Source organism: Marmota marmota, unplaced genomic scaffold (assembly GCF_001458135.2).
Source record: "Marmota marmota marmota unplaced genomic scaffold, marMar, whole genome shotgun sequence".
In the NCBI taxonomy this organism is placed as follows: domain Eukaryota; kingdom Metazoa; phylum Chordata; class Mammalia; order Rodentia; family Sciuridae; genus Marmota; species Marmota marmota.
Window position 1 is genome coordinate 37,286,171 of NW_025999842.1, and position 24,358 is coordinate 37,310,528.

At 35.7% G+C, this 24,358-nt stretch overlaps 1 protein-coding gene and 1 non-coding gene across 4 annotated transcripts in view; both read right to left on the bottom strand.

The window, feature by feature from the left end:
* Man1a1 (mannosidase alpha class 1A member 1) overlaps window positions 1–24,358 on the bottom strand; it is a 171,947-nt gene that overhangs the window by 50,863 nt on the left and 96,726 nt on the right. For all 3 annotated transcript variants that reach the window (XM_015500769.2, XM_048795787.1, XM_048795765.1), the window contains exon 6: window positions 24,219–24,313. In XM_015500769.2, the coding sequence (XP_015356255.1) occupies window positions 24,219–24,313 (95 nt within the window). The remainder of the gene's footprint in view (window positions 1–24,218; window positions 24,314–24,358) is intronic.
* On the bottom strand, window positions 18,305–18,377 carry Trnas-cga. The gene has a single exon. It is a non-coding gene; the product is annotated as a tRNA-Ser (tRNA).

Below are 24,358 nucleotides of genomic sequence, written 5' to 3' on the forward strand. Positions count from 1 at the left end.
TAAAAAAAAAAAAAAAAAAAAAAAAAAAAAAAGGCTGGAATGTGGCATTTGTGGTAAAGAAGTGCCTGGAGTTCATTTCCCCAGTACCACCCCCCAAATTAAATATGCACCAGGAAATAAGTTATCAGAATAATTAAGGTCTATTTTGCCATTCAGAAAAATAGAATTTTACAATTACACATCTTAAATTTTTCACACAAATTAAGTAGGTCAAACTCTTTTAGAAATCCTAATTTCCTAGCTACAATTGAGAAATTGAGAATCAGAAGAACTTTAAAAATAAACATGAATGGGCTGGGGCTATAGCTCAGTTGGTAGAGTGCTTACCTTGTATGCACATAGGCCCTAGGTTCGATCCCCAGCACCAAACCAAACAAACAAACAAAAACATGGAATAATAAAATCTTTATAAATAAAGATGTAAATAAGGTACCTACCCATAAATTAAAATGGTAGTTTAATTGTACCAATCTTATACCTCTTATCAATGACAAAATATAGGTAAAATAAATATATGCATTCTTATTGGCTCCTTGCAAAGCCTGATCTGTGACTCTGTGTCACTCTATCATCTCCCCAATACCTGAGAGTGTGTTCGATATTCTCAATGAAGGCACCTGCAAGCCTCCTCCTTTTTGATTAAAAAGTATATATATAAGCAATAATACTAATTTTCTGCAGTGAGCACTTTCTTAGATGAATGTTTCATATTACTCAATACATGGCATTCTAGTGTAAATGTATAATAAATTACATGCTTCAAATTATTTCCAAATATATTTGGGGCAAGAAGTTTATTACTAGGATAATATATATTCATTAAGATGACTACTCTGAAGGATATATAACAACATTCATCAGAATCAGTGAGTATCAAACTGTTCTAGAGACAAGAAGTACCATTCAGGTAATAGGTATCCTGTATGAAAGGCATTCTATGGAGAAAGAAGTTTGGGAAATAATGTTATAAGAAAGCTCCATCCCAGAGATTATCAATGTACATTGCACATAAGCCAGTTAATTCTTTTGAGACATTTATAGCAAGTAAACCTTTTTGAACTAATGTTTACATATTTATTTACATATAGGGTTCCATTTTTTTGATGGATCACTTAGATCAGTTAATAATATTTCATGGGTATAATATCCTGTGTAATGCAGTTTGGAAAATATCTATAAATTCTACTATGCTGCATTTAACAAACACAGTTGAGGTGCTAGTATTTCTGATGGAGAATCAATAACACATACTTATGTCCTGTGAGTGTAAATGCCTTAACAATAATAGAACAGTGTAAAATGTTTCATTTTTTCAGAAGTTTTTTTTGTTAGTTTTCTACACTGTTATTTTTTCTATTATGTTTCCAACTTAGGTAATTCCTTTTTTATTTTAAAAATACATAAAATCAGCTGATAAAAATAAGCACAGGGGTTGGGGGTGTGGCTCAGTAATAGAGAGTGCTTGCTTAGTATGTATGAGCCATTGGGTTTGATTCTCTGCACTGCATATAAATAACTAAAATAAAGATCCATGGACAACCAAAAAATATTAAAAAGAATAAGCACACATATTTGTACTTTCTGAGTCTAATTTTTGGTGAATGGACTCATCCTAAGCTGTAGAATCCATTTTACATGATTCTTTCATCACCAAATTAAATAAACAGGTTTCTGATTTTCAATCATCTTTGGCTATCTGAAATAAGTGAGCAGAACTAAATACAAACTTTCTATTTATATACATATATGCTTTTTCTCAGAGGTTTCACCTGTTTTTCTAGGACTTCCTCATCAAAGACTCTGATGGCAAGAGATTGCTTACAATGAATAGAAATCTTCTAGACTACTACTTGATGGCAAAACCAAGAACAAAAGGCCAACCAAGGTTAAATACTATGACCAGCATTTCAAGGGCCTAACTAGTGGTGAACTCCTTATGTAGGACTCCATAGGCTTGTATTTGGGGGAAAAAGTTAAAAGAAATGTCAAAGATGTAAATTTCGAAATCTAAAACTATCAGTTCCTAATAGTTGCCATGATTTGGCCATATGCTTCCTGGCTCTTAAGACAGAGATGAGCAGTAATCCTAACTTCACTTAACTCAAATTCAACCATGCTGCCCACCCTCCTGAAAACCTTCAACAGCCTCCCACTGCTGCCAAGTTAAATGTGATGTGAACTCTGTTCTAGCTTCTGTTTCCAGCCTGTTGAGTATTTTGGCCTTACCTTACTTTTCCCAGCATACTTCATACAACATGTGCCTCAGGGCCTGGATGACCTACTCTCTCTACCTAAATACTATCTGCACATCTCTTTGATCTCAGTGGAGGGCCATCTCTGAGCTCCCTGTAACACGATATGCTTTTGTGATTACTTAATGTCTCTTGCTTCCCTAGACTGTAAACTCCATGATAGTCACCAAGAAAGTGTTTTTGTTTACCAGGTGCGGCCTGCACATAGCACAGGATGTAGAAGGAGAAGGGGGTTCACCTGATATTTTCTGAATAAACTAGCGGGTTCCTTGAATTCCTCACAATTAGAGCACATGTCTAGTTCACTGACCCCTTTTCCTAGGTTGCGTCTCTGTGCCTGTGCTCATCTCACTTTAAATAACTGTAGGAGGGCTGGGAGTGGAGCTCAGAGGTAGAGCTCTTATGTAGCATCAATGCATGAAGCCCTGTGTTCAATCCCCAGTACCACAAAACAAAGACAAATAAACCAAAAAACAACAACAAAACTGGCTGTAGCAACTGTGACTTAAATAAAAACTGGGCATCAAGTAACAATCACAAGCATGTCTTGAACCATGTGGTCCTTCTGCTGATGATGGCATTCTCCATGATTTGGCAGTGTGCTTCCTGGCTCTAGAGACAGAAATGAGCAGTAATACTGACTTGACTGAACTCAAATACGTGCTATGCATGAGAATGTTAATTTCTTGTGCCAAAGCATTAATGAAATTCATCTTACCCTGTCATTAACCCTGGAAACTGCTCATCAGAATGCTAAGAAAAAGGAGATTATGGTTGGAAAAAGTTTCTTTATTATTAAAACTGTATTTTTGAAGTTTTCATTGAGGGCAAGAGGAAAGCACTGCTAGCACTGGGAAGGAGGCCTGTGATTCACGGAGCTTGATGATGTTCTACTTTTCTCATTACAGATACACTGGACAAAAGACTCATGTTTACACATTGTTGATATGATTAACTTTCCTCCCCATCTTCTAATTAGAATGTTTTCATATTAGAAAAAATACAAAGTATTTTCCCAAAAGTAATATCTCTATTTTAAAAAAATTATTGCATAAATTTAAGGTGTAGAAAATCATATTTTGATACACTACAAATACATATGAAATGATTCTTATAGTCAAGCAAATTAACATCCATCACCTACAGATTATCTTTTTTTTTCCTGGTAAAAATAGCTCAATTTTTCTCTCAGAAAACTTCTAGTACATACAAAATATTGATTAACTAAAGTCCTCATGGGATCTACTTTAAAATTATCCTACCTGAACAAAACATCTTCTTCCATCCTTTAAATAAAGCATCTTAAGTTTTTTCTACAACTAATGTTTTCTTATCATGCTAGAATAAAATAATTTAAACAGTATTTAGATAAATCACTGTGCTGGGTACATGAGGTGTTTTATTTTTTTTCCCCCCGGTGGTGTTGGGGATTGAACCCATGGCCTTGTGCATGTGAGGCAAGCACTCTACTGTAAACTGAGCTATATCCCCAGCCCTGGTACATAAGTTTTTAAAGATTATATTCAGACCATTTTTAAATGATGGAGAAGCCTCAACATCTTATCTATCTAGCTATGTCAAACAAAAACAGCAAAAGATAAAATACCATTTGGATGAAAACATGGCTTTTGTTTTTTTGCTAAATAACTAGTGCCATGTTTACATGACAGGGATTAATCAGAAGTTTTATATATATATTTTATTTTAGGGGGAAATAAACATATTCATTTTTAATCTGCTCAGAAGTTTTCACCTTTGTAGATTCAACACAGTAATACAGAACTTTTGAAATCTCACAACTCAGTGGTACAGCTTCCATTTCTAGTAGGAGACAGAGTGTTAGGAGAATAAAAAAGGGGGAGGTGGTCAGCTTTTCCAAGGCAAAAAAAAAGGGGGGGGGACATGATAGAAAGGATTTAAAGAAATCTTTCACAGCAGAGGTAACACAACTGGATCTTTAAAAATAGCAGGGTTGACAAAGGACTTAAAAAACAACATACTACAGGGATACAGCCACATCAATGTATATAACAGCACAATTCACAATATCTAAACCGTGGAACCAACCTAGATGTCCTTCAGTGGATGAATGGATAAAAAAAATGTGACATATATACACAATGGAATATTACTCAGTAATAAAAGAGAATAAAATCATGGCATTTGCAGGTATATGGATGGAGTTAGAGACGATAATGCTAAGTGAAGTTAGACATTCCCCAAAAAACAAATGCTGAATGTTTTCTTTGATATAAGGAGACTGATTCCTAGGAAGGGGGAGCATTGGAGGAATACATGAGCTCTCGATAGGGCAGATGGGTGGGAGGAGAAGGGAGAGGGCATGGGGTTATTAATGATGGTGGAATGTGATGATCATTATTATCCAAAGTACAGGTATGAAGGCATGAATTGGTGTGAATATACTATATATACAACAACCAGAGATATGAAAAATTGTGCTCCATATGTATAATAAGAATTGTAATGCATTCTGCTGTCATGTATAAATAAAAAAAAAATAGCAGTCTTGAATCAAGGCATTTGCAGGTAAATGGACGAAGTTGGAGAACATAATGTGAAGTGAAGGGAGGGGAAAGGAGGGAGTGGGGGATAGGAATGATGGTGGAATGAGTTAGACATCATTACTCTAAGTACATGTATGAAGATATGAATGGTGTGAAAATATTTGTGTACAATCAGTGACTTGAAAAATTGTGCTCTATATGTGTGATATGAAATGAATTGCATTCTGCCATCATGTATAACAAATTAGAATAAATAAATAATTTAATTAAAAAAAGAATATAGTCCTCTCAACTCTAACAAATCCTCATTCTCAACCCTCTTGCAAAGAAAACTAGCACTTTATCTCAGAAGAGTTTTTTTCCCCTCTTTTTATACAAAGCCATGTCTTCCCTTTATTTCTTTAATCCTTGTCATTGAAATGTGCATTGAGGATGTGAAATGTGTAAAACTTCTATAAGAAAATTAGCACCTCCAAAAAACAAAAAAATAGCAGGGTTGTTTAGGGTAAAAAGTAAAAGGGATCTTCTAAACAAAGGATGCTATATAAGCATGAATACAGGAATTTAGGAGCAGAATACCTATTTGAAAAAGCCCAGCATCTCTGGGAAGCAATTAAAGATTCTGGACTGAAGGGAGAAAGTGTAGAGAGCAGAGGAATAATATGTTTTGAGAAGATAAATTTAGCTGTGGTGTGTGTGTGTGTGTGTGTGTGTGTGTGTGCATGCACATAGTCAAAAGGAAGGAAAGAGAAATTGGCAGCAGGAAGACCATTTCCAAAGATATTGCTCTATAGCAGAACTGAACTGATGGGAGCCAAGCAGGGTGATGGAGTGAGAATGGCAAAGAAACTCATCTGCGAGACATGTCAAAAATATTATGGTAAAGTAGTAGATTGGATCTGATGACAGACTGTCAGGGAAAAGAATTTAAAGATGACCTCAGGGTTTTGAACTGAGATTACTGGTATAACAAAAGGTCAGTCTGGAAGGAAAACTTGTTTGAGGGTTAACATTATGCACATGATTTTTTGACATATTAAGTTGAGGGGCTATCTTGCATCCAGCTGGATATAAGGATAAAATTCACTAGCAAGGACTGGGCTAGAGATTTAAGAATTTAAGAATAAGAAGTGACTATTGTCTTACAATATAGGGGGACTCTGATGTGTTTACCTGCAAGGGTTTGAAAGAGCCAGTACAACTACAGAGGTGTATATATTCACTTATATATACCTGAATCTACCTGGATGCCTGGAAGTGACAGGTACTGGGAACAACTACTCCCCAGGTCAGTGACTCCTCGAATCTTTTAGATGTCTGTGCCTCACAGCCAGGGTGTCTAACACCCTGGAATTGCTCACAGCCATAGTCCTTTACTAATGCCTGAAGGAACAATGTTATCCAACATCTTTGAGGGTTTAACCAGATCCACAAAGGAGCATCTGGACACTTGTAACTGAGGGAAAATATTCCAGGATAGAGACAAGCAAGGCCACTCTATAAGTGCAATGAGGGAAACTGAGCACAGTAGGGAAGGTGAGGAAGACTTTCCAGAATGGTGATGCCCAAACTGAGACTTGAAGGTGAAGGGAGAAGTGAAGGTTGTTCCAGACAGAACAAAGAGAGCAAACAGAGGAAGTAGAAATTATGGCAAAACTGAGATAATGTACAGATGTATATAACATAAGTATAGATTATGTGGCATCTTTTTATCTGGCTAATTTTGTTTTTTAATATAAAGTAATAAGTTGCCACTAAAGAAGAGACAAGGAAGTGGCATGGTGACATTTTCATTTTAAAAATGTTTCAACAGAGCCAGGGGGCAGTGGTACAAGTCTATAATCCCAGTGGCTCAGAAGGCAGAGGCAGGAGGATTTCGAGTTCAAAGCCAGCCTCAGCAACTTAGCCAGGCTCTAAGCAACCTAGCAAGATACTATCTCAAAATAAAATATAAAAAGCAGCTGGGGATGTGGGTCAGTGGTTAAGTGCCTCTGGATTCAATCCCTGGTGTGTGTGTGTGTGTGTGTGTGTGTGTGTATAAAGTTTCAACAGTGTGGGACTTTGAAAGGTAGATGGCATGGAAACCAGCAAGAAAATGCATTAAAGTTTATTGCAGTGGCTGAAATAAGTGATGATAAAGGACCTGTGATGGTTAATTCTATGTGTCAACTTGGCTGGACTATAGAAGTCAAGATAGCTGGTAAAATATTTCTGAATGTATTTGTGAGGGTGTTTGTAGAAGAGATCAACATCTGAATCAGACTGGCTAAGGACCAATGTGGGTGGATATCATCCAGGCTGTTAAAACCTGGATAGAACAAAAAGATGGACAAAGGGGAGAATTTGCTATACTTTAGCTGGGACATCATATTCTCTTGCACTGAGGAAGGAAAACTGGTTCTAATAAGATATTTAGAAGAACTCAGGTTCTTTATTCTAGAAGAGAAGATGAAGGGAAAGATTTACTTAATCCTAGCTTTTGCATACTGCTGAGAAGGGTGTTATGAAAATAGTTTCCCATTTTTATCTCTCCAGAGAGTAGATTCTTGGGCACCGGAGCTCCTGATTCACAGGACCTACAACCAGTGCTTTCTGGTTCTTGGGTCTCAGACTAAGTTGCATCACCAGATTTCCTTGGTCTCCACCTTGCAGATGGCAGACAGTGGGGTTATTTGGCCTCCATAATGATGGGATGAGCCAATTCCCAGGAATGCATGTGTGTTTCCTACTGGTTCTGTTAAACATGTCTGGAGAACCTTATCTAATAAAGGGCCTGAAGGGAGTTGAAGGGAAAAAAACAGTAAGAACAGTATAAAGGAACAGAGAAACATACTGTGAAATATAATAATGGAGTATTAGCAAGAGGAAAAAGAACAGAGTGGGGAAGGGAAAGAGGGCTCAGAATCAAGCTTCTGGGCAAATGAGATTTCAAGAACACGAAGACTGACAATAGATTCTACTTTCTGAGTCAGGGAAGTAATGGTAGGTGATTCAGGTACAATCTCAGGACCCAAACATAAGAACTACTGAGATGCTTTACCTAGAGAGGCTTCCGGGGAGTCTGGTAATTATCGCTATAGAGTGGGGAGGATGAGGTGCTGTGTGGGTAACGCGAAAGGGGAAGAGAGGAGAGCTGGAGATCTGAAGTGGGAGGAAAGACCAAGAGGCCTCCTGCGCATGAAGGGCCTGGAATCAGGAAGTGATAGAACTGCAGAGAATACTGTCACCCTTATCACTGAGGTTCCTCCTGAATACATTTTCAAGTTCTCATCACATTATCACAAAGAGAGGGGACAGCAGAAAGCACAGGAGGCAAAGGATGGCACTGAGGAAGGGACACTGGTTCTAATAAGATATATAAAAGAACTCAGGTCTCATATTCTGGAAGAGACGATGAAGAAAAGATTTACATGATTCTAGCTTTTGCATCCTGACAAGAAAGGTGCTATGAAAATTGTTTCCCATTTTTAACTCTCCAGAGAGGAGGTTCTGTAAGTTTATCTTTACTTTTAGTTTTAAATAGTGAGAGTGAGGCTAACAAAAGGTGGTCATGTACAGCAGAACCTAATCTGACCAGTCAAATTTAGTTCTGGAAGGTACGTAAAATTCAATCAGACCCATGGAAAGCCTTTAAAATACGCTTGGAATTGATTAGTGATGAATATGGTCTAAATACATTAACAGTAATACCTTACAGTCCCAGTGAAATGCTAAGATCATTTTCTCTTCCCTACCTTTCCCCCAGGTACTGGGAAATCTTAAAGCATAAAATTATTTCTTTTAGTTCCAAGAGTTCAAAAATTAAGATCTTATGTCTAGGCCAGATTAGATGAAATCAAATTAATGAGACCTTGAAAATGTACAAATATTTGGAAGTTCTCTGAAAACTAGGGAATTGTGGAAGCCTAAAGCATCACTACTGGCTTGCTGGGATGGCCATAGTTTGTGTACTCACAATTCCTCCCAACTCCCTCCTCTTCCCCTTTATACTCTTTTCCTTTAGAATCAAGACAGTAGCAGATATATTTTGCATCACCTTTAGTTTTGAAAGGGACCTAGGTTTTGCCATTTTTAGAAAAACCTGAAAAGCAAATTTATTTATTTTTAAAAAATTTTTATAATTTTTTTTACTAGTTCTAATCAGTTATACATGACAGTAGAAAACTCTTTGGTTCACTGTACACAAATGGAACAGAATTTTTCACTTCTCTGGTTGTACATGAAGTAGAATCACACTATTTGAAAAGCAAATTTATAGTTCTACATTATTGTATATGGTGCTATGTTAATTCTATGAATTTTATTTTTGAAGCTCCTTTTTAAGTATAAATATGATATTGTGGATTTATTGCTCATAGCACTCAGAAGCTGAAATTAGTGAATTCTGTAATGTGAATCCCTATGAATACACTAAAAATCTTGGATATTCTCACCAAATGTGCGGTTCATTTTACAGCATCTCTCTTTCCCTACTGACCTACACTCTCCACCATTTTGTTGCCTACTCACCCAACATTTAAGGGCTCATGTGATTAAGCACTTTCTGAGCTATTTCATCTAAAAAAACCCCTCTTGATCTAATCAATAATCATTTTGAGCATACAGCTGTAGTTGGCCCACTTTAAAGTAGAGAAAATTAATACAAATAAAAGAGAATGTGTCATAGGATTATTTAGTTTCATAATATTTATATATAGCTAAAAATAATTTAGAACTTTCCTCTAAGCCAATTTAAAAAAATGTTCTCAAGAATAATCTAAACAAGATCAAAGCCCACTTAATATAATGAGACAATATGCCCATTATGAACTGCCAAATGATAAGAAATTGGTCTGGACTTAAAGGTAGATGACATTCAGATATTTATTGTTTATGGCAGCAGCCTTTGAAGCTGAATGCCAGACTCTTAATTAGGGTGTAGGAAGAAGCTATCAAAGCTGCTATTTCTAAATATTTTATTTAAAAGTGGGGGGAAAAACTTTATAAAATTAAATATTCAGATACACACTGCTCACTCTTGGTGCCTCTGTGAAAGGTTCCATACAGGAGGTTCCAGTATAGACTCCACAACTAGAACTTGGCAATGGAACCTTCCCTTGTTTTATGGCCTCCAGTGGCTTTCGATGTATTGTAGATTCCAAAACTTTTACACTGGAGAATAATTACAATATCACAATACTTCATTAACAAGCTGGAAAGTGACCATCATAATATTTTTCATCAAATGGAGCTTTTCTGATTGTCTTGAGGTCAAGCATTTAATCAAGAGTGGTCATTTCACAGAAAGAAAGGTGCCTCCTAGCTCGCTTGTGTTTTCTGTGACAAGTGGTTGTCCATTAGTATGCTACCTATGAAATATTTGAATAGAATAGGTAGAAAACAACACAATCAACCACTGCAAGATAAAGGCGACAATTTAACATGAATAAAACATCTGCATTTAGAAAGAAACTCATTCTAAGGAAAGATCACCTTGAAATTGGATGTTTATGAAAATATTTGTGAAAGTGGTTCATCTATAAAACTCATATTTGTACCAAACTTACACATGGAATTTTCTATTTCACTTTAAAGTCTTCCAGAGAAGGCATTTCAGGGGTTTCTGAATTCATTTTTACAAACTCTGTATGTGTTTGTGTGTGTGTGTGTGCACGTATACATATAAAAACAACTTACATATTTAAAATTTTTAAAATGTATATAATTATATATTAAAATTAGACATGCAAAACACCTTTCTATTAATTTGTAAGAATAAATGATAGTACCATGAAAGATGAAAATTTTCTACCAGAATTTTAAGAAAATTCTTTGTCTAACTCAACAGTGGCATTTAAACAAACATGTTTTAAGAAGGTCAGTCAATATTGGACTTCTTTCATCAACACAACTTTGTATCTTTTCTACCTGGGACAGATGTTAACAAAGTTTTGACATAAGCAACACAGAATAAAACCTTTGAATCGCTACCAAAAATGAAATTTTAATGACTTTTTAAAAATATATATTTCATTCTGGTCTCACTAAAAATATTCCTCTACTCTCAATAATTTATAAATATTTCATTTTATCTATATCTTATTAATTTGTAATTTATAATTTAATTTTTGAATGTTATTTATAATGATCATGACATTAATACAATGGTGCATATATATGTGTATGTATATATGTATATTATATATGCATATATAAATATATTATAAAATTATATATTTTTAAAATACACATATCATAAAATTATATAACTTTATATATATATTAAATTAACAGTAAGTGTACAAAAAATATTTTACTGATGAGAAAGCAATCAAAAGAGTTTAAAGACCACTGGTTTATGGTCTTGATGAATTTGTGGGGTGCAAATCCTTATTTCATCATGAAACCAGTTATAGTGATTCACATATAAATAAATGGCTAAAAGTGCTCCACTTATACAGTATTAACATTCTCTTTTTTCCTAATAAATTTAAGAACTGCAATTAAATACTTTAAAATTAGGAAAATTGCTGTAACTTTAGTCCTTATTTCAGTCTCATTTTAGGGTATTCTGATAATTTAAAATCATCCTTCTTCAGCTGGGTTGCTTCATTGTGTACTTTCCTTTGTTGTCCCAGATGATGACAATTACTACTAGGACTCTATAATGCTTCCTTGTTTGCGGAGGACTGTGCGTTATAAACAGAATACATAGAGAACCATTAGAATTACAAATGTGTGTATACATCACACACACACACACACACACACACACACGCACATGCACACACTTCTTTACTAGAAAACCCATGCATTCTGACATATGACTCAATCATAAGTGGTGAAGATGGCTCCATGATGATTTCTGGAGATATAAAGGGGTAGCAAGCAGGCACTGACCCATCTGGGGGCCTGCAATTACACAGCTATCTATTCTTTTGGATCCCAATGATCTCACTCTCCAGATTCTCAGATTTCTAGATTCTATCATAAGCATTATATTTGTAAAACTGATACTACTTATTAAGTCCACTTTAACAAAGTTATAAGGGCCAATTTTCAGAGAGGACTTGTGATCACAGTTAAGAAAGTTATATTCAATAAAACAGCATCTTACACACACACACACACACACACACACACAAGAGTTTGATATGTTTTGATTTATATCCCTGCTTTTTCTGCTGATCTTTGTTTCTGCTGATCTCTCTTAAATACAATCAGCCCAGTTATGGAAACTGGCACTGTCAAATATTTAAAAATTATGGCAAATCTTAATTCACAATCCACTCACTTTCCAATGTCCATTTTCAGAGTGCCTACCAGGTATAAAAACATACCATGGGGATAGCTCTTGGGGACAGAGAGCAGAAGACATTCTATAGCTCTCAACAGAGAGAAGATGCACCAATACAGTGGCACAGGGCATAAAAAGCCGAGATGAGAGAACACATAAGAGGTAACAGTCTTGTCCAAAGCATATGAAAGGTCTCTTGTAAAGTCATGTGCTCTAAGGGCTCAGAAAGTAGATTCACTGACCTTTGAATAAACAAAGGTAATGATATTTTAAAAGAAACACACAAAAAAATCCAAACTTCTAAGAGCTTTCAAACACAGCTATAAGAAATTATACCAACCTTAAAATGGCTTATTTAATTTTTGTTTTACTTTGGGGGGGTGTGCAGCACTGATTTATGCTTAAATTTTGGAAAACTGTTCACTGATAAAGCCATTGTAGTAATTGCACTGGATCTGTTTATTAATTTGTCACAATTAAGTCAATAAGAACTTTACTAATGTCCTATTACTTGATTAGTTTTGAAAGTGATTATCTTAAGAACTTGACTTAATTGGAAGCCTCTCAATTTACAAGGTACATTAAACTCTCAGTCGCATTTTAAGATTATTCAACATATGCAGGTCAATTACCAGTAATCACTGTTTTGTACAAATGTTCTATAAAAACTATAGCATGACATGACAAAGAGGGAAAGTGATATTTAATTAATAATACTAAGTTCCAATTGACATTTTCAGGACAAAAGGGCAACATGAGCATTCGTATAAAGTCTTCCTGAAGCTGCGTCTGCTACTAAAAACTGAATAAAGGAACTCTAACAACTCTCCACCTCACAGATGCAGATAATTTGTCATGATTGCTAAATCACCAAATTGCACTGCCTGTACTCATGCCCAGCTGCACATTAATTTCCAGATTCGTAAATTACAATTAATTCTTAGTACTGCTCCATCACTTTCCTTCTCCAGTTAATAAGAGACTGCAATCAATTATTGTTCATCCCATTTTCCAGAAGAGATCCACTATAGCTATTATGGCACAAGGAAGAAACCTGGAGTGGTTAATGTACCACTGAGACTGGGAGGCTTTTAAAAATTATTGGCTGTAGTCTAAATATTTTATATTGACCTTCCAACTCCCACTCAGATTCAATGTATTAAGTTGAATATTTACAATGATTAACAATTATAAGGGCTGGTAAAGTGCCTTGATACCTGGGCTGATTTTCAAATATCTATTCAAACTACTTCATAAACTTTTAAATTTTATTAATTAGATATTTGAAAGGTTGGCCCCACACTAACAACAGAAGCCTGGTCTTGAGATCAATCACAGGAAAATTGATTGCTGGCTCATTAAAAACCTGGGGAAGTCAATTCCTTGAAGAGATTATTCCATTGCTGGCCTGCAAAGGTGGTGTATGAATTTATGTGTTCTGACTTGTCCCTAATCTAAGTTCTGTACACAGCATAAATTTTAAATTGCTAAGGCTGATTTGCTACCAATTGTGTGAATAGAGTGAACAAAGCTGAATCTATAAAATCTTAGTTCTGTACATTTGAAAAACTTAGTTCACTGCATTCGAATACCTATAATTGTTTGTATATAAAAATTTCCTAGTGAGTTAACTGTTTAAAGAGTGCTAGATACTGTGGGGAAAGCAATGGTCAAATTTAACAATTCAATCCCATGTACTTTGTACTAAGGTTCTATCTGCCTCAAATTGAAGCATGAGGAAGGTCTCTTAATGTAATAAGAACTTAGACTCTTTACATGGGTCTACAAATGTTCAATGGGTAACTAAAAGCAGGATAAAACATTTGGCGTCTCTGCCTCCATTTTGTATATCTTCTTTGCTATTGTCAGTCACCTTGAATTCCAGGAAGAACAGATCTGATTGATAAACATCTTGTGCTCAGTTCAAACTAACCCCAGGTAATGACAACTTTTGTGTATCAGATGAGGCCTTGGATGACTAATCCTGAGAGAATGATCAACCAGATCACAGTCTGACCAAGACTGGCTCCCCCTTTATCTATCTAACTCAGAAGCTCATGGATGTATTCCCTGGAAGACAGGGCTGGAAATGCTGGTCCCCTTTGTCTTTCTAGAATAGCTACACTATGATTAAAGTTCTTTTCCTGCTTTTTACTATTATTTTTTCCACTTGGTTTTTGGGGCAAGTGGCTAGATCTTATTTGTTGGGACCTGCAGAGTTGGGCCTCTGGTCTAGAACTCTGGTAGCATTAACAGACTTCCCACATATCACCAGTAATTTTTTAAAAAAGGATTTAAGTAACCTTCTTGGGATAGATTGGTTTTCAATTATCTGCACATCACCTTTGACAAATTCCTGCACTTATTATTCATATGCTACAATTTACCCTTAAAATATAGGAGCTTATGAAAGTGTAGAAAAATATTTTAAAATATCTAATTCATGGTTGAGGGATCCATCAACTAGGCCACTCCATTCACATTTCAATTTTCTTCCCTTGCCAATCACAAGCACAGAAGATGTCTGTGCAGGTAGAATTCCGAGGGCAAGATGCAGAAAAAATGAGAATCCCAGAGCCAGTGTTTAGAAGCAGATGTGGTCTGTTTTTTCTTCCATAGAATAAAAAGATACTTTAAAATCCCATCTACCTGGGTGTTAACTTCAATCATGACCAGGGAAGTGAGAAGCAAGGAAGGTACTTCGGAATCCCGAAGCTTTTTCACTATAACTGCATTATAGTGCATGACGAATAACATCAAAATATTCTCTGTTCAAACTGTTCATTGCTTACCTCTTCATAATGGAGGCTATAACAAAGAGCATTTAAATAAGTGTTGCTATCTGACTGCTTGCAATAAGTAAATGCCTTTAGTTTGGTCAATATGCTGAGTGCATGGTGGACACAGTGATCCAAGGTTTAGTGAGAGGGTTAAGTGATCTCAGAATAGGCCTTCGCTTCCTCCTACTCATCTGGAGGGAAGATAAACCTTGCCTCTTCTTTGGCTTGTGTAGTTCCTTAAGTTATGGAGCCAGGTCCCCTGCTGCTTATAATAAAGTTACTCTGCCTGAAGCCACAAATATGGCTTTATTGAAATGGTTTTGCTTTTAAACAGTTACCCTCAAGTTCTTAATTAAAAATACCTTTTTGTTTTCTTTATGCTAGGATGGCTCAAAGTTGGTTTTCTAGTCTCATTAGGTTGAAGAAAAAGAGAAGTACAAGGGGAAAAAAGAACATGTAAATTATTTTAAGGTAATTAATGTTTGGAATTAGTGGCTTTTCAGAAGAAGCAACAAACTGCTTCAACTTAAGTGGAAACTTTGCATAGTCATTAACAAAAGTATAATTAATGACCAAAAGAATATACCCCGGTGCCACCTTCCTAACAGTGGAGTTAGCTGCCTCACTGAGCAGCTAAGACATATAAAATATAAAGAACACAGATGACTCAGTCTTGTCTTTTCTTCATAAATTTTGCTTGAGATAGGATCTAAGTTCCCCAGCTGGCCCTATACATGCAATCTTCCTGCCTTAGCCTCCTGAGTAGCTGGGGTTATAGGAGTGAGCCACCAGCTGATGACTCAGTCATTTCTTATTACAATACTGCTCAAAGTGTGGTCTTGGATCAGCAGCAGCAGAGGCTTCTGCATTAGTGGGGATCTGATTAGAAGAGCAACTATAAAACCTTACTAAAACCTGACCAAATCAGAAACTCTTTGTATAGGATGTAGTAATATAGGTTTCAACAAGCTCTCCAGAAATTCTCAGATACTGTCCAAGTTTGAAAAACATTGTTCTCCTAAAGTTGGGTATTTACAAACTAATTTTCTGATATTGTTATATTTCAATAATTAAATTGACCATCAAGGATGGTGGAAAGTTTTCAAAGGTGAGGAAGAAATGAAGCTCTCCTTGGCATATAAATACTAACCCTAAAGTCGTGATCCTAACCCTTGTTGAATATTAGAACACTCTGGGATGTTACCCAGTGTACTGCCTACCTGGTCTAGCAGAACTACTCTACTTGATTAGAATTTCTAATCTTGCTTGTCTTTGAAGACAGGACACCTGAAGACCAGAAATTTTCCTTCAAGTAGACTAGACCAAACCAGTTGGATCTAAGATGGCTGAGAGTGACCACCAGATAATTTCTCACATCATTATAATCTAATTTCTACACTACGTGACACACCTAACTGCCACCAGGATGGGAAGCATGAGACCATAAAGAGAGAAAAAAGGGGTTGTGCCTGAGCTCTGGAAAATCCCCATCTATGAAAATACATGAATATTTCTCCCCTTTATTAGCCTGTTCTTCTGTCTCATCCCCCCCCACCCCATATCTATGATTTCATCTCCATTGGGTTGAGAGGCTTATCTGGAAACTGGTCTCCTGCTTCTCCATTCTCTGGCCACTACCTCAACTTGTGCTGTTAGAACTCAGTGGTCCCAAGTGTTTGTATTTGTGACACTGAATGTAAAAGATCCTGCTTTGGGGGTCTCCCTTTTTGAGGGGGAATCAGCAAATTGTGAATAACAGGGATACTCTAAATAAATACCAGGACCCAACCCCCAAATCAGTTGAAACAGATTGGAAGAAAAGGGATGAGGGATGCAGCAATATTTTTTTTTTTGTGTGTGTATCCATACACACACACACACACACACACACACACATATATTTAATTTCTCCATTATTTCAAAGTACTGGGAAGGTTGAAAATCACTGATGTAAAGTGACCACAGTGGTTAGACACTTAGTAGAAGCAGCATAGCCTAAGAATAAGAAAATAGGGCTATGTGGATGTTCATAGCAGGAATGCACCCAGTTCTTCAGACTGAGTTTGTACCATAATAATTAGGCATTATCTAGCCTGCGGGACTTTAAAAAAGAACATAACCTTTTATTGCCTCACGTACTTTAAAATCTCATAGATTGCACAGCTCTAATTTCTAGAATGGATAATTCACCAGTAAATGTAATTTTATAGAGTAAATTCAGTTTTAACCCTACATGCTGGATCCAAAATAATAATTAAAGAAAAACAATAAAAGCTTGTGCACAAAACCACATCATTCTATATAGACCTCGGACGTGTGCTCCATATTTCTAGTCAGTTCTACCAATACTATCTCCCTTATTGGCTTAAGAATATAGAACTCAGCTTGAGAATAGGTTAGGGGCATTGATGGCCTAATGGCTGAAGACTACTGAAAGGACATTAGCACCAAGTTAGTTCTAGCAATCTACAATTTTATTACAGGGGAAGGAGAGATCCTCTTCCTCCTCTGCCTTAGTTCTTATGTGAGCTCTCTGGCTGGATTTAGGAACCAAATTAATATAAGGCTGATTAACAGGAGAAAAGCATACAAGGACAAGTTTTATGGATTTCATATGTATATGGGAATCACATGACATTTAGCCTGGCACAATGACCAAAGCAAGATACTTTCATACTTTTTAAACAGGGACCAACAAATTTGTGAAGTAATAATAGGATACAAGGATCACTGGATGAGGGCAGTAAATTCTAGGGGTGTCACTGAGAGATATATTGGGTGAATGATATATCAGTTTATTCCAAAGAGCTTATTTATTCAGATTGCCAGTCTCTTTGTGATGAAGGTTATTTTCTTGCCTGCAAGGGAAGGGCATACCTTCTCAAAAGAATCTGCATGTAGGAAAGAACAGGTCAAATGGCCCTTGTGCAGTTACAGTTCTTTGGGTGATTTCAGCTTGAAATAACCAATATAATAATGTGGCATGTTTTGAGATGGCACATCCTTAACTCCTTCATTTTCACAGGCCATATCTGTATATATTATTTTATAGTCAAATATTGACAATAAGACCATAAAGAATAAACCCAACACACATTTATTTCCTGACACTCTACAATGTTTTTTTTTCAAGGTATTATTCAATTACATTTTCAACAAAGCCTTGTGAGGTCATCAGGATAGATGCCATATTGCTGTTGTTTTAGCTTCACTATGAGAAGGCAAACTCTGATAGTCAATTATCCATGGTTTAAATTTATACTGACAGTGTTAATAAGTAGAGCTTTAACTATGATAATATCACGACAGTAATGTCTGTACCATTTTGTTTTTAACACTACCCTACTTGAGATTTTGAAAATTCCCCCTTGTAAAGTTATTCTGTTTTTCCCTTTGCTCAGCATTACAACTTTGACAGGACAAAAAGTTTATCTTTTTTTTATACCTTTACTTCACTTATTTATTTATTTTATGTGGTGCTGAGGATTGAACCCAGGGCCTCCCACACTCGAGGCGAGCGCTCTACCACTGAGCCACAACCCCAGCCCACAAAAAGCTTATCTTTAAAAGACATCCCCACTTTGAGAGACTGACACATTAACTACTATAGTCAACTAGTCCAGTAAAAAGGACCGAAGAGAAAAAAAAAAACATTAGTCTCCTGGACTTCCTAATCAGTAATCTTTAGTTTTTCAGAACCTGGAACACCTGATGGTCTTCAAATAATATCAAAGTATTTGATAATCACAAAGAACAATGTTTAACTTGCATGAAAATACTGTGGTTCCTTTAAATGCTTATAAACTGGCTCAGGAGCAGAAGGTTGCCCCACTAAGGGCAAACTTACAGGGCTGCCCTACTAAGAGAAAGGAAAACACCTTTGAATATCTGCAGCTCAATGCACACCTGTTAACTGACTCACTTTCCTGCTTTTTTCTCTCCCCGTAAAAAAACCCTTTCAGGTACTGAATTCTTTGAAATGGCCTTTAGGATGAGTGTCTGGCCATCTCCCCTATTAGCAAGCTTTTCCTAATTAAACCTGATTCCTTTCCCACTAACTGTGGCCTGTGCGGGCAGTAATGGGGTAAACAAAACCGAACCTTGAGAGGAAACCTGTTCAAAGGTCTGATATTAATAACTCTGGCCTGTCATTTTTGAAATGTAAAGTATGATTGATTACCATTTCCAGAAAAAGTACAAATGAAAAAAAATAAAAGAGGGAAATCCAATATAACAAAATGTCTAATTCAGAGGATAAAAGGATTCCAGAGGTAAAAGAACCCATGAAAAGTTTAGCTTAAGATAGCGGCAAGACTATAACTTCTCTTTTTACTTTTCTGAGTTGGTAAACTTATCTTTGAATAAGAATTCAGATCTGTGAAATATATAAATAAAACATAAAATGTAAGCTGAGGCTCTGATTTTACATTCAGACTTACATCACAGGCTTTAGAACATTTTTGGGGTAATTAAGGGGTATTTTTTGCCTCTTGAATACTAACAAATCATTAAGTCAGTTTGATCTACTTATGCTCAGGAAATTTGTTTATTAATATTTTAATACTATTCCTATGATGTGAAAGTATGGAATTGTTTTCTGTTTCATCTTAAAACATATATTTCTTTCAAATTTGAAATCAGAAACTTTGGAAATGGTTAGCAGATTTAATAATGTAGAAATTTATTAATGTAGATATATGGAAAATACTTTAAAAATATTTAATCCATTAAACTGGCTCTTCTTGTTTGTGTCAATTAAAACTAACCTACTACAATTTAATATTTTAGCACTTTATACCACCAAGATATTAAAATCCCAATAAGAAGTCTATCACCTTTTGTTTAAATATATACACTGTGTACACTTCACACAGGATAATCTTTCACTATTAAAAGCCATGTACTGCTCTTAATAAGGCCCTGTTCAGGTAAAGGACTTTGCAATTATAATAAAATGAGCTTCAGTGTAACTAATGACACAGTATGTATTGTTGTCAGATAATTAGAATAATCAGTAAATAAAACTTTGCCAAGAAGGAAATAAAAACAGGTGAGGGGGATGGGCCTCATTCATCACCTTGCTGACTAATGAGAATCTGAATGGAGATAGGCCAGGCCTGGCACATGCCTCAATATGTGCAATAAAAGCACACACTCTAGACAGTTCTTAACTTAATATAACCACCAGGCAAGTGGCAGTTCAGAAAAAACCACAACAGAACAAGTGATAAAACAGTACCTAGCTAAAACTAAGTCATTTATCAAGAAAGACAGAATAATTATTAGGAATGCCCACATTGTATGCTTTGTGATAGAAATGAATAATGGGAACATTAACTACATTATTTTAAATTAAGAACACACTTTAGAAAGTCCAAAATCTAATCTAAGTCTACTTTACACCAGGCTTGCATTCTACCTGGAAATATGGAAATGGGGAAATGCTTGATTTTACAAACCACAGAGGTGACTTTTTCTGCAGTTAGAGAAAAAACTGCAAAGGGCCTCTTGCTAATAGTAGTAACAAGATCAGACATCAATCTCTGACATTTTCACATTAGAGAAATTGAGTTATATCAAAATCTAATCTGTTAGAAAGGCAATGGTTCTCTTTTATCAGAGACATTACATATCCTAAGCATCTTCATTCTATAACTGTACAGGTGAAGTGGGCATATTTGCCTGGTTGACACTGTCTGTAACACCATGCCTATCAAATGACCACTTGCTATTAAATCACAATTTTAGTTAGCTTATAACTTAATATGGATGCTCTTAAATTAAGAATTTATTATAGATTCAGCAGAAGAGAAAATTTAAAAATATTTTTTCTGAACAGATTTTGGGACAGAGTTCCTAAGGTAGCATATGACACATTATTTAGGTTCTCTGTATATTTCAGTTTGCACAAATATGGAAGTCCAATTCCTCTTATTGGTATTTTGACTCCAAACATATAAACTTCCCCTGCTTGTTTTAAATTCAACCCAGTGAGCATTTATTATCTTTTACTGGAACAGACTACCTTACATTTGTCAATTACATATGTGAATGTAAAATAAGACATATTAAGTATATATTCTACTTTATCAACTAGGCTGTGAATCCCCTGAGGGAAAGAACATGCCTGTTATCTTTTTGAGCAAAATGAAGAGAAAGAGAAAATCTTCCCAGGACTTAGAACAGAACTGTTATCATGCCAGGAACTCAAAGAAAGGCTTGTTTTTGACAAAGAAAAAGTAAAGATGTTAATTATCTTTAGAGAAAAAATCAGAACATTAGGGGTATGTGAACAAATAATACCAGGAAGTTCATATTTTTGTTGAAATACAGGTATTGGTAAAATCATAATGATTTTAAAAATTGAATATGATATTATAGCCAGTATATTCAGTGTCCCTCCTATCATCTTTCTTGCTGAGAGTCAAAGCCAGCTCACAGTGAATATATTTCTAGCCTAAAAAGTACCCTCCATGCCACCACCTTGGGCATCCTTCCACTAACATTCTCTTATTTTGGGAAGGTAATTAAGAACATATGATTTGGCCAGACATGTTTTCCCCTTCTCCTTTGAAACTTTTGCTAGTGACAGCTTTCAAAAGCTAGAAAAGACTCCCCCTCCTTCCCATTCCTAGGTCTTGACTGTGAAAACACAAAAATTCAGAGAAAATAGCATCTATGTACACTTGAAAAGTAATATTGTGGATAAATAGGAAATGTCATTTTATTTCCTTATAGGAAGGAGCTCAATATAATAAATCAGGCTTGCAGATAAAAGGAGACTGGATTATAAGAATATAGTTGATTGGACAAAGGGATAGGAAGGATTTTAGTGGGCTTTACTATTAACCTTGCCAATGCTCATTGTGTGAATTTGGGTAAGTCACTGCTATTTGGTAAACGAGAATAAAGGTGAATAAAACACATAATAAAAAATTCATTCAAGTTGCCAGGAAGATATCATATCAGCTGCCAAGGATTACCTAATTTCCTCTGGTTTAACTTGAAGACATCAGAGAATACATAAATGAAAACGACCATTATTTTTCACCATATAAAAATTTCCTGTAATCTTTGAAATTAATCATAAAGTCTTAAGTATTGTAAAAAATTTTCACACCACAGTTCATATCTTGATAGGTACAGATATGAAAAATAATAAAGGATTTAGAATTTAATAGTTAATTATTCCTTATGTACTGAAAAAAATCTTCACAGTACACTAAAAAATAGATTTCACTAAGGAACAATCCACTTGACTATTACAAATAAACACTAAGTAAAGTTAAATATACTTCAACATAATCCAGTTTCTTATCTCTATTTCAAGAGATGCCAGAACTAATAAAATATCAGCAACTTACAATAACTAACTCAACTTATACAAACAACTAGCCCACACCGTCTCTATTAGTTTTAGTAAAACTTTATCTGATTTCATTACCTTTCAGGAAGTAAGAGGAATTAGCTCCACAGAATCCTACATCAGGAACCTTGATTGATCATTACTCTAGGAATTCAAACCTGAGGTTCTCAGGTCCTAGGGGGCACCATGATGCTGTTAACTTTTGGAAATTGTGGACAAATCTGTATACTCAGGAAATTGTATTTTATGAAATGAGGTGTAGATTTCATTGGAATCTGAAAGTCTGTGAAGCCCACAAAAGAACTACTGAACGAGCCTACTTTCCAGTTTATAAATAAGACTGGAGAGTTTAAATGACTGCTCTGAAAACAGACCTCAAGTAGGTCTCTACCTAGAAGCAGGTCTCTTGGTAACCAATTAGTTTAATGTACTACTATACCCACATCATTTTTCTCAGAGGGCAGATAGGGGAAAAAGGGAGTTAACTGAGCAATGCTTTTGTTACCGGATCTTACCTTACATAAGAAAAGGGTATTCTGGTCAGAATACTATCTATAAATACAGAGTCTGTTGATATGGAATGCAATAGAGAAGGTCTACATGAGCCAAATATAAAATGTATGGGTCTCCATATAAACACCAACTTGCCTCCAAGCCAAGCTCAGACTCTGTCCTACCTTAAGTAAGTTACTGTTATAAGCAAAACATGCAAAGATTTCAAGCTGATAAGAAAAAGCCTTATGAGCCCTATTCAGAAAAACAGACCCTGAGACATTATAGAGCAGAGAACTATATGAGTTTAATGAAGCCCAGTGGTGTGGAGACTCCCCATCCCTCTGCCTCAACATGCCCCCTCCAGACAAACACACACTTATAGAAAGGCACAGGATGAATTAAAACAAAGCATGACCTTTCATGGATTTATTTATTAAAAAAATAATCAGCAATTTCATAATTAACTTCAGGAAAGACACTAAAAATAATTAAGAATAAGTGTCCATTAATCCTGCCACACCACCCTGTTCATTTTTTTGGTGTTTCTAAGAAACCCATTTGTGTTTATGCATCGATGTATATACATAAACATCTAAATACATATTACAGCTCTACCATTTACTTACTGTATGATGTAAGGCAAATTACTTAATCTCTCTGTGACTCCAGTTCCCTATGAATAAAATGGAGATAACAACAGTATTGACCTTACTGGGCTATTGTGAAACTTATGTGTGGTAATAAGTGTAAAGAACCCACCATACTTTATGATAATAATAGTAGCAATCTTCACCATCATCCTTATAATCTCAAAGAGGCCCATAAGCCATTAATAATTCATGGAAAGGAAGAAATTAAGAATCTTAAATGACATGCTTAAACTATTGTGAAAACCCAAACAACTCCCTGGGAGAATACTAGAAAGTTGTTTAATTTAGGTTTCTTCTTGGGGCCATATTCTCATGGACTTGGCACACCAGGTTTCCCCACCCAAAGAGGATGAGAGGTTGGATTGATCTGGGTCAATGAATCAGCCCCCTTTCTTCCTTGCAATGGTGTGCAGGAAAGTCTCAGGTGCTCCAAGCGTCAGTTTTACCAGCTCCTTTGTTTGGGGGAATCTGATTTCTCCCAGTGTTCTATCTCTGTAATATCCCCAGTAGCTAAATGCTCTTAGGAATTTGCTTTCTCTGAAGTGAAACAATTTCATGATGACTTAAAAGACAGTGAGATGCTACTGATATTTATGGAGAGAGACAGTATCACTGATGTGATCTTTCCATGAAATAGTGAAAACCTCAGATCATGTCTGGTTTACATGATCCTGTTGGGGCTATGCTCTACATGATGGACCCATCTGAGGCTATGGAACACTGAAAAGCTTATAGCTTCCAACACAAGGACAGAGTCCAGTGGGGTCAATTTGTCACTATAATCACACAAGTACTAATCCATCTAGAGTTTACTTATTAGTCCACAATCTCAACCATTTCCCCTTAAAATATGTTGTTGAAAATGAAGTTTTACCTTTTCATATTCAGCAATGCCCAAGGTATTCCAGAGGGAGTATGAAATGCAGGTAGCAATTTTACCCCAAGTTCCACTGCTTTCTTTCGAAAAATCTGAAAAGTTAAACAGTTAAGTAAGCTACTGTTGAAAGCAAAACA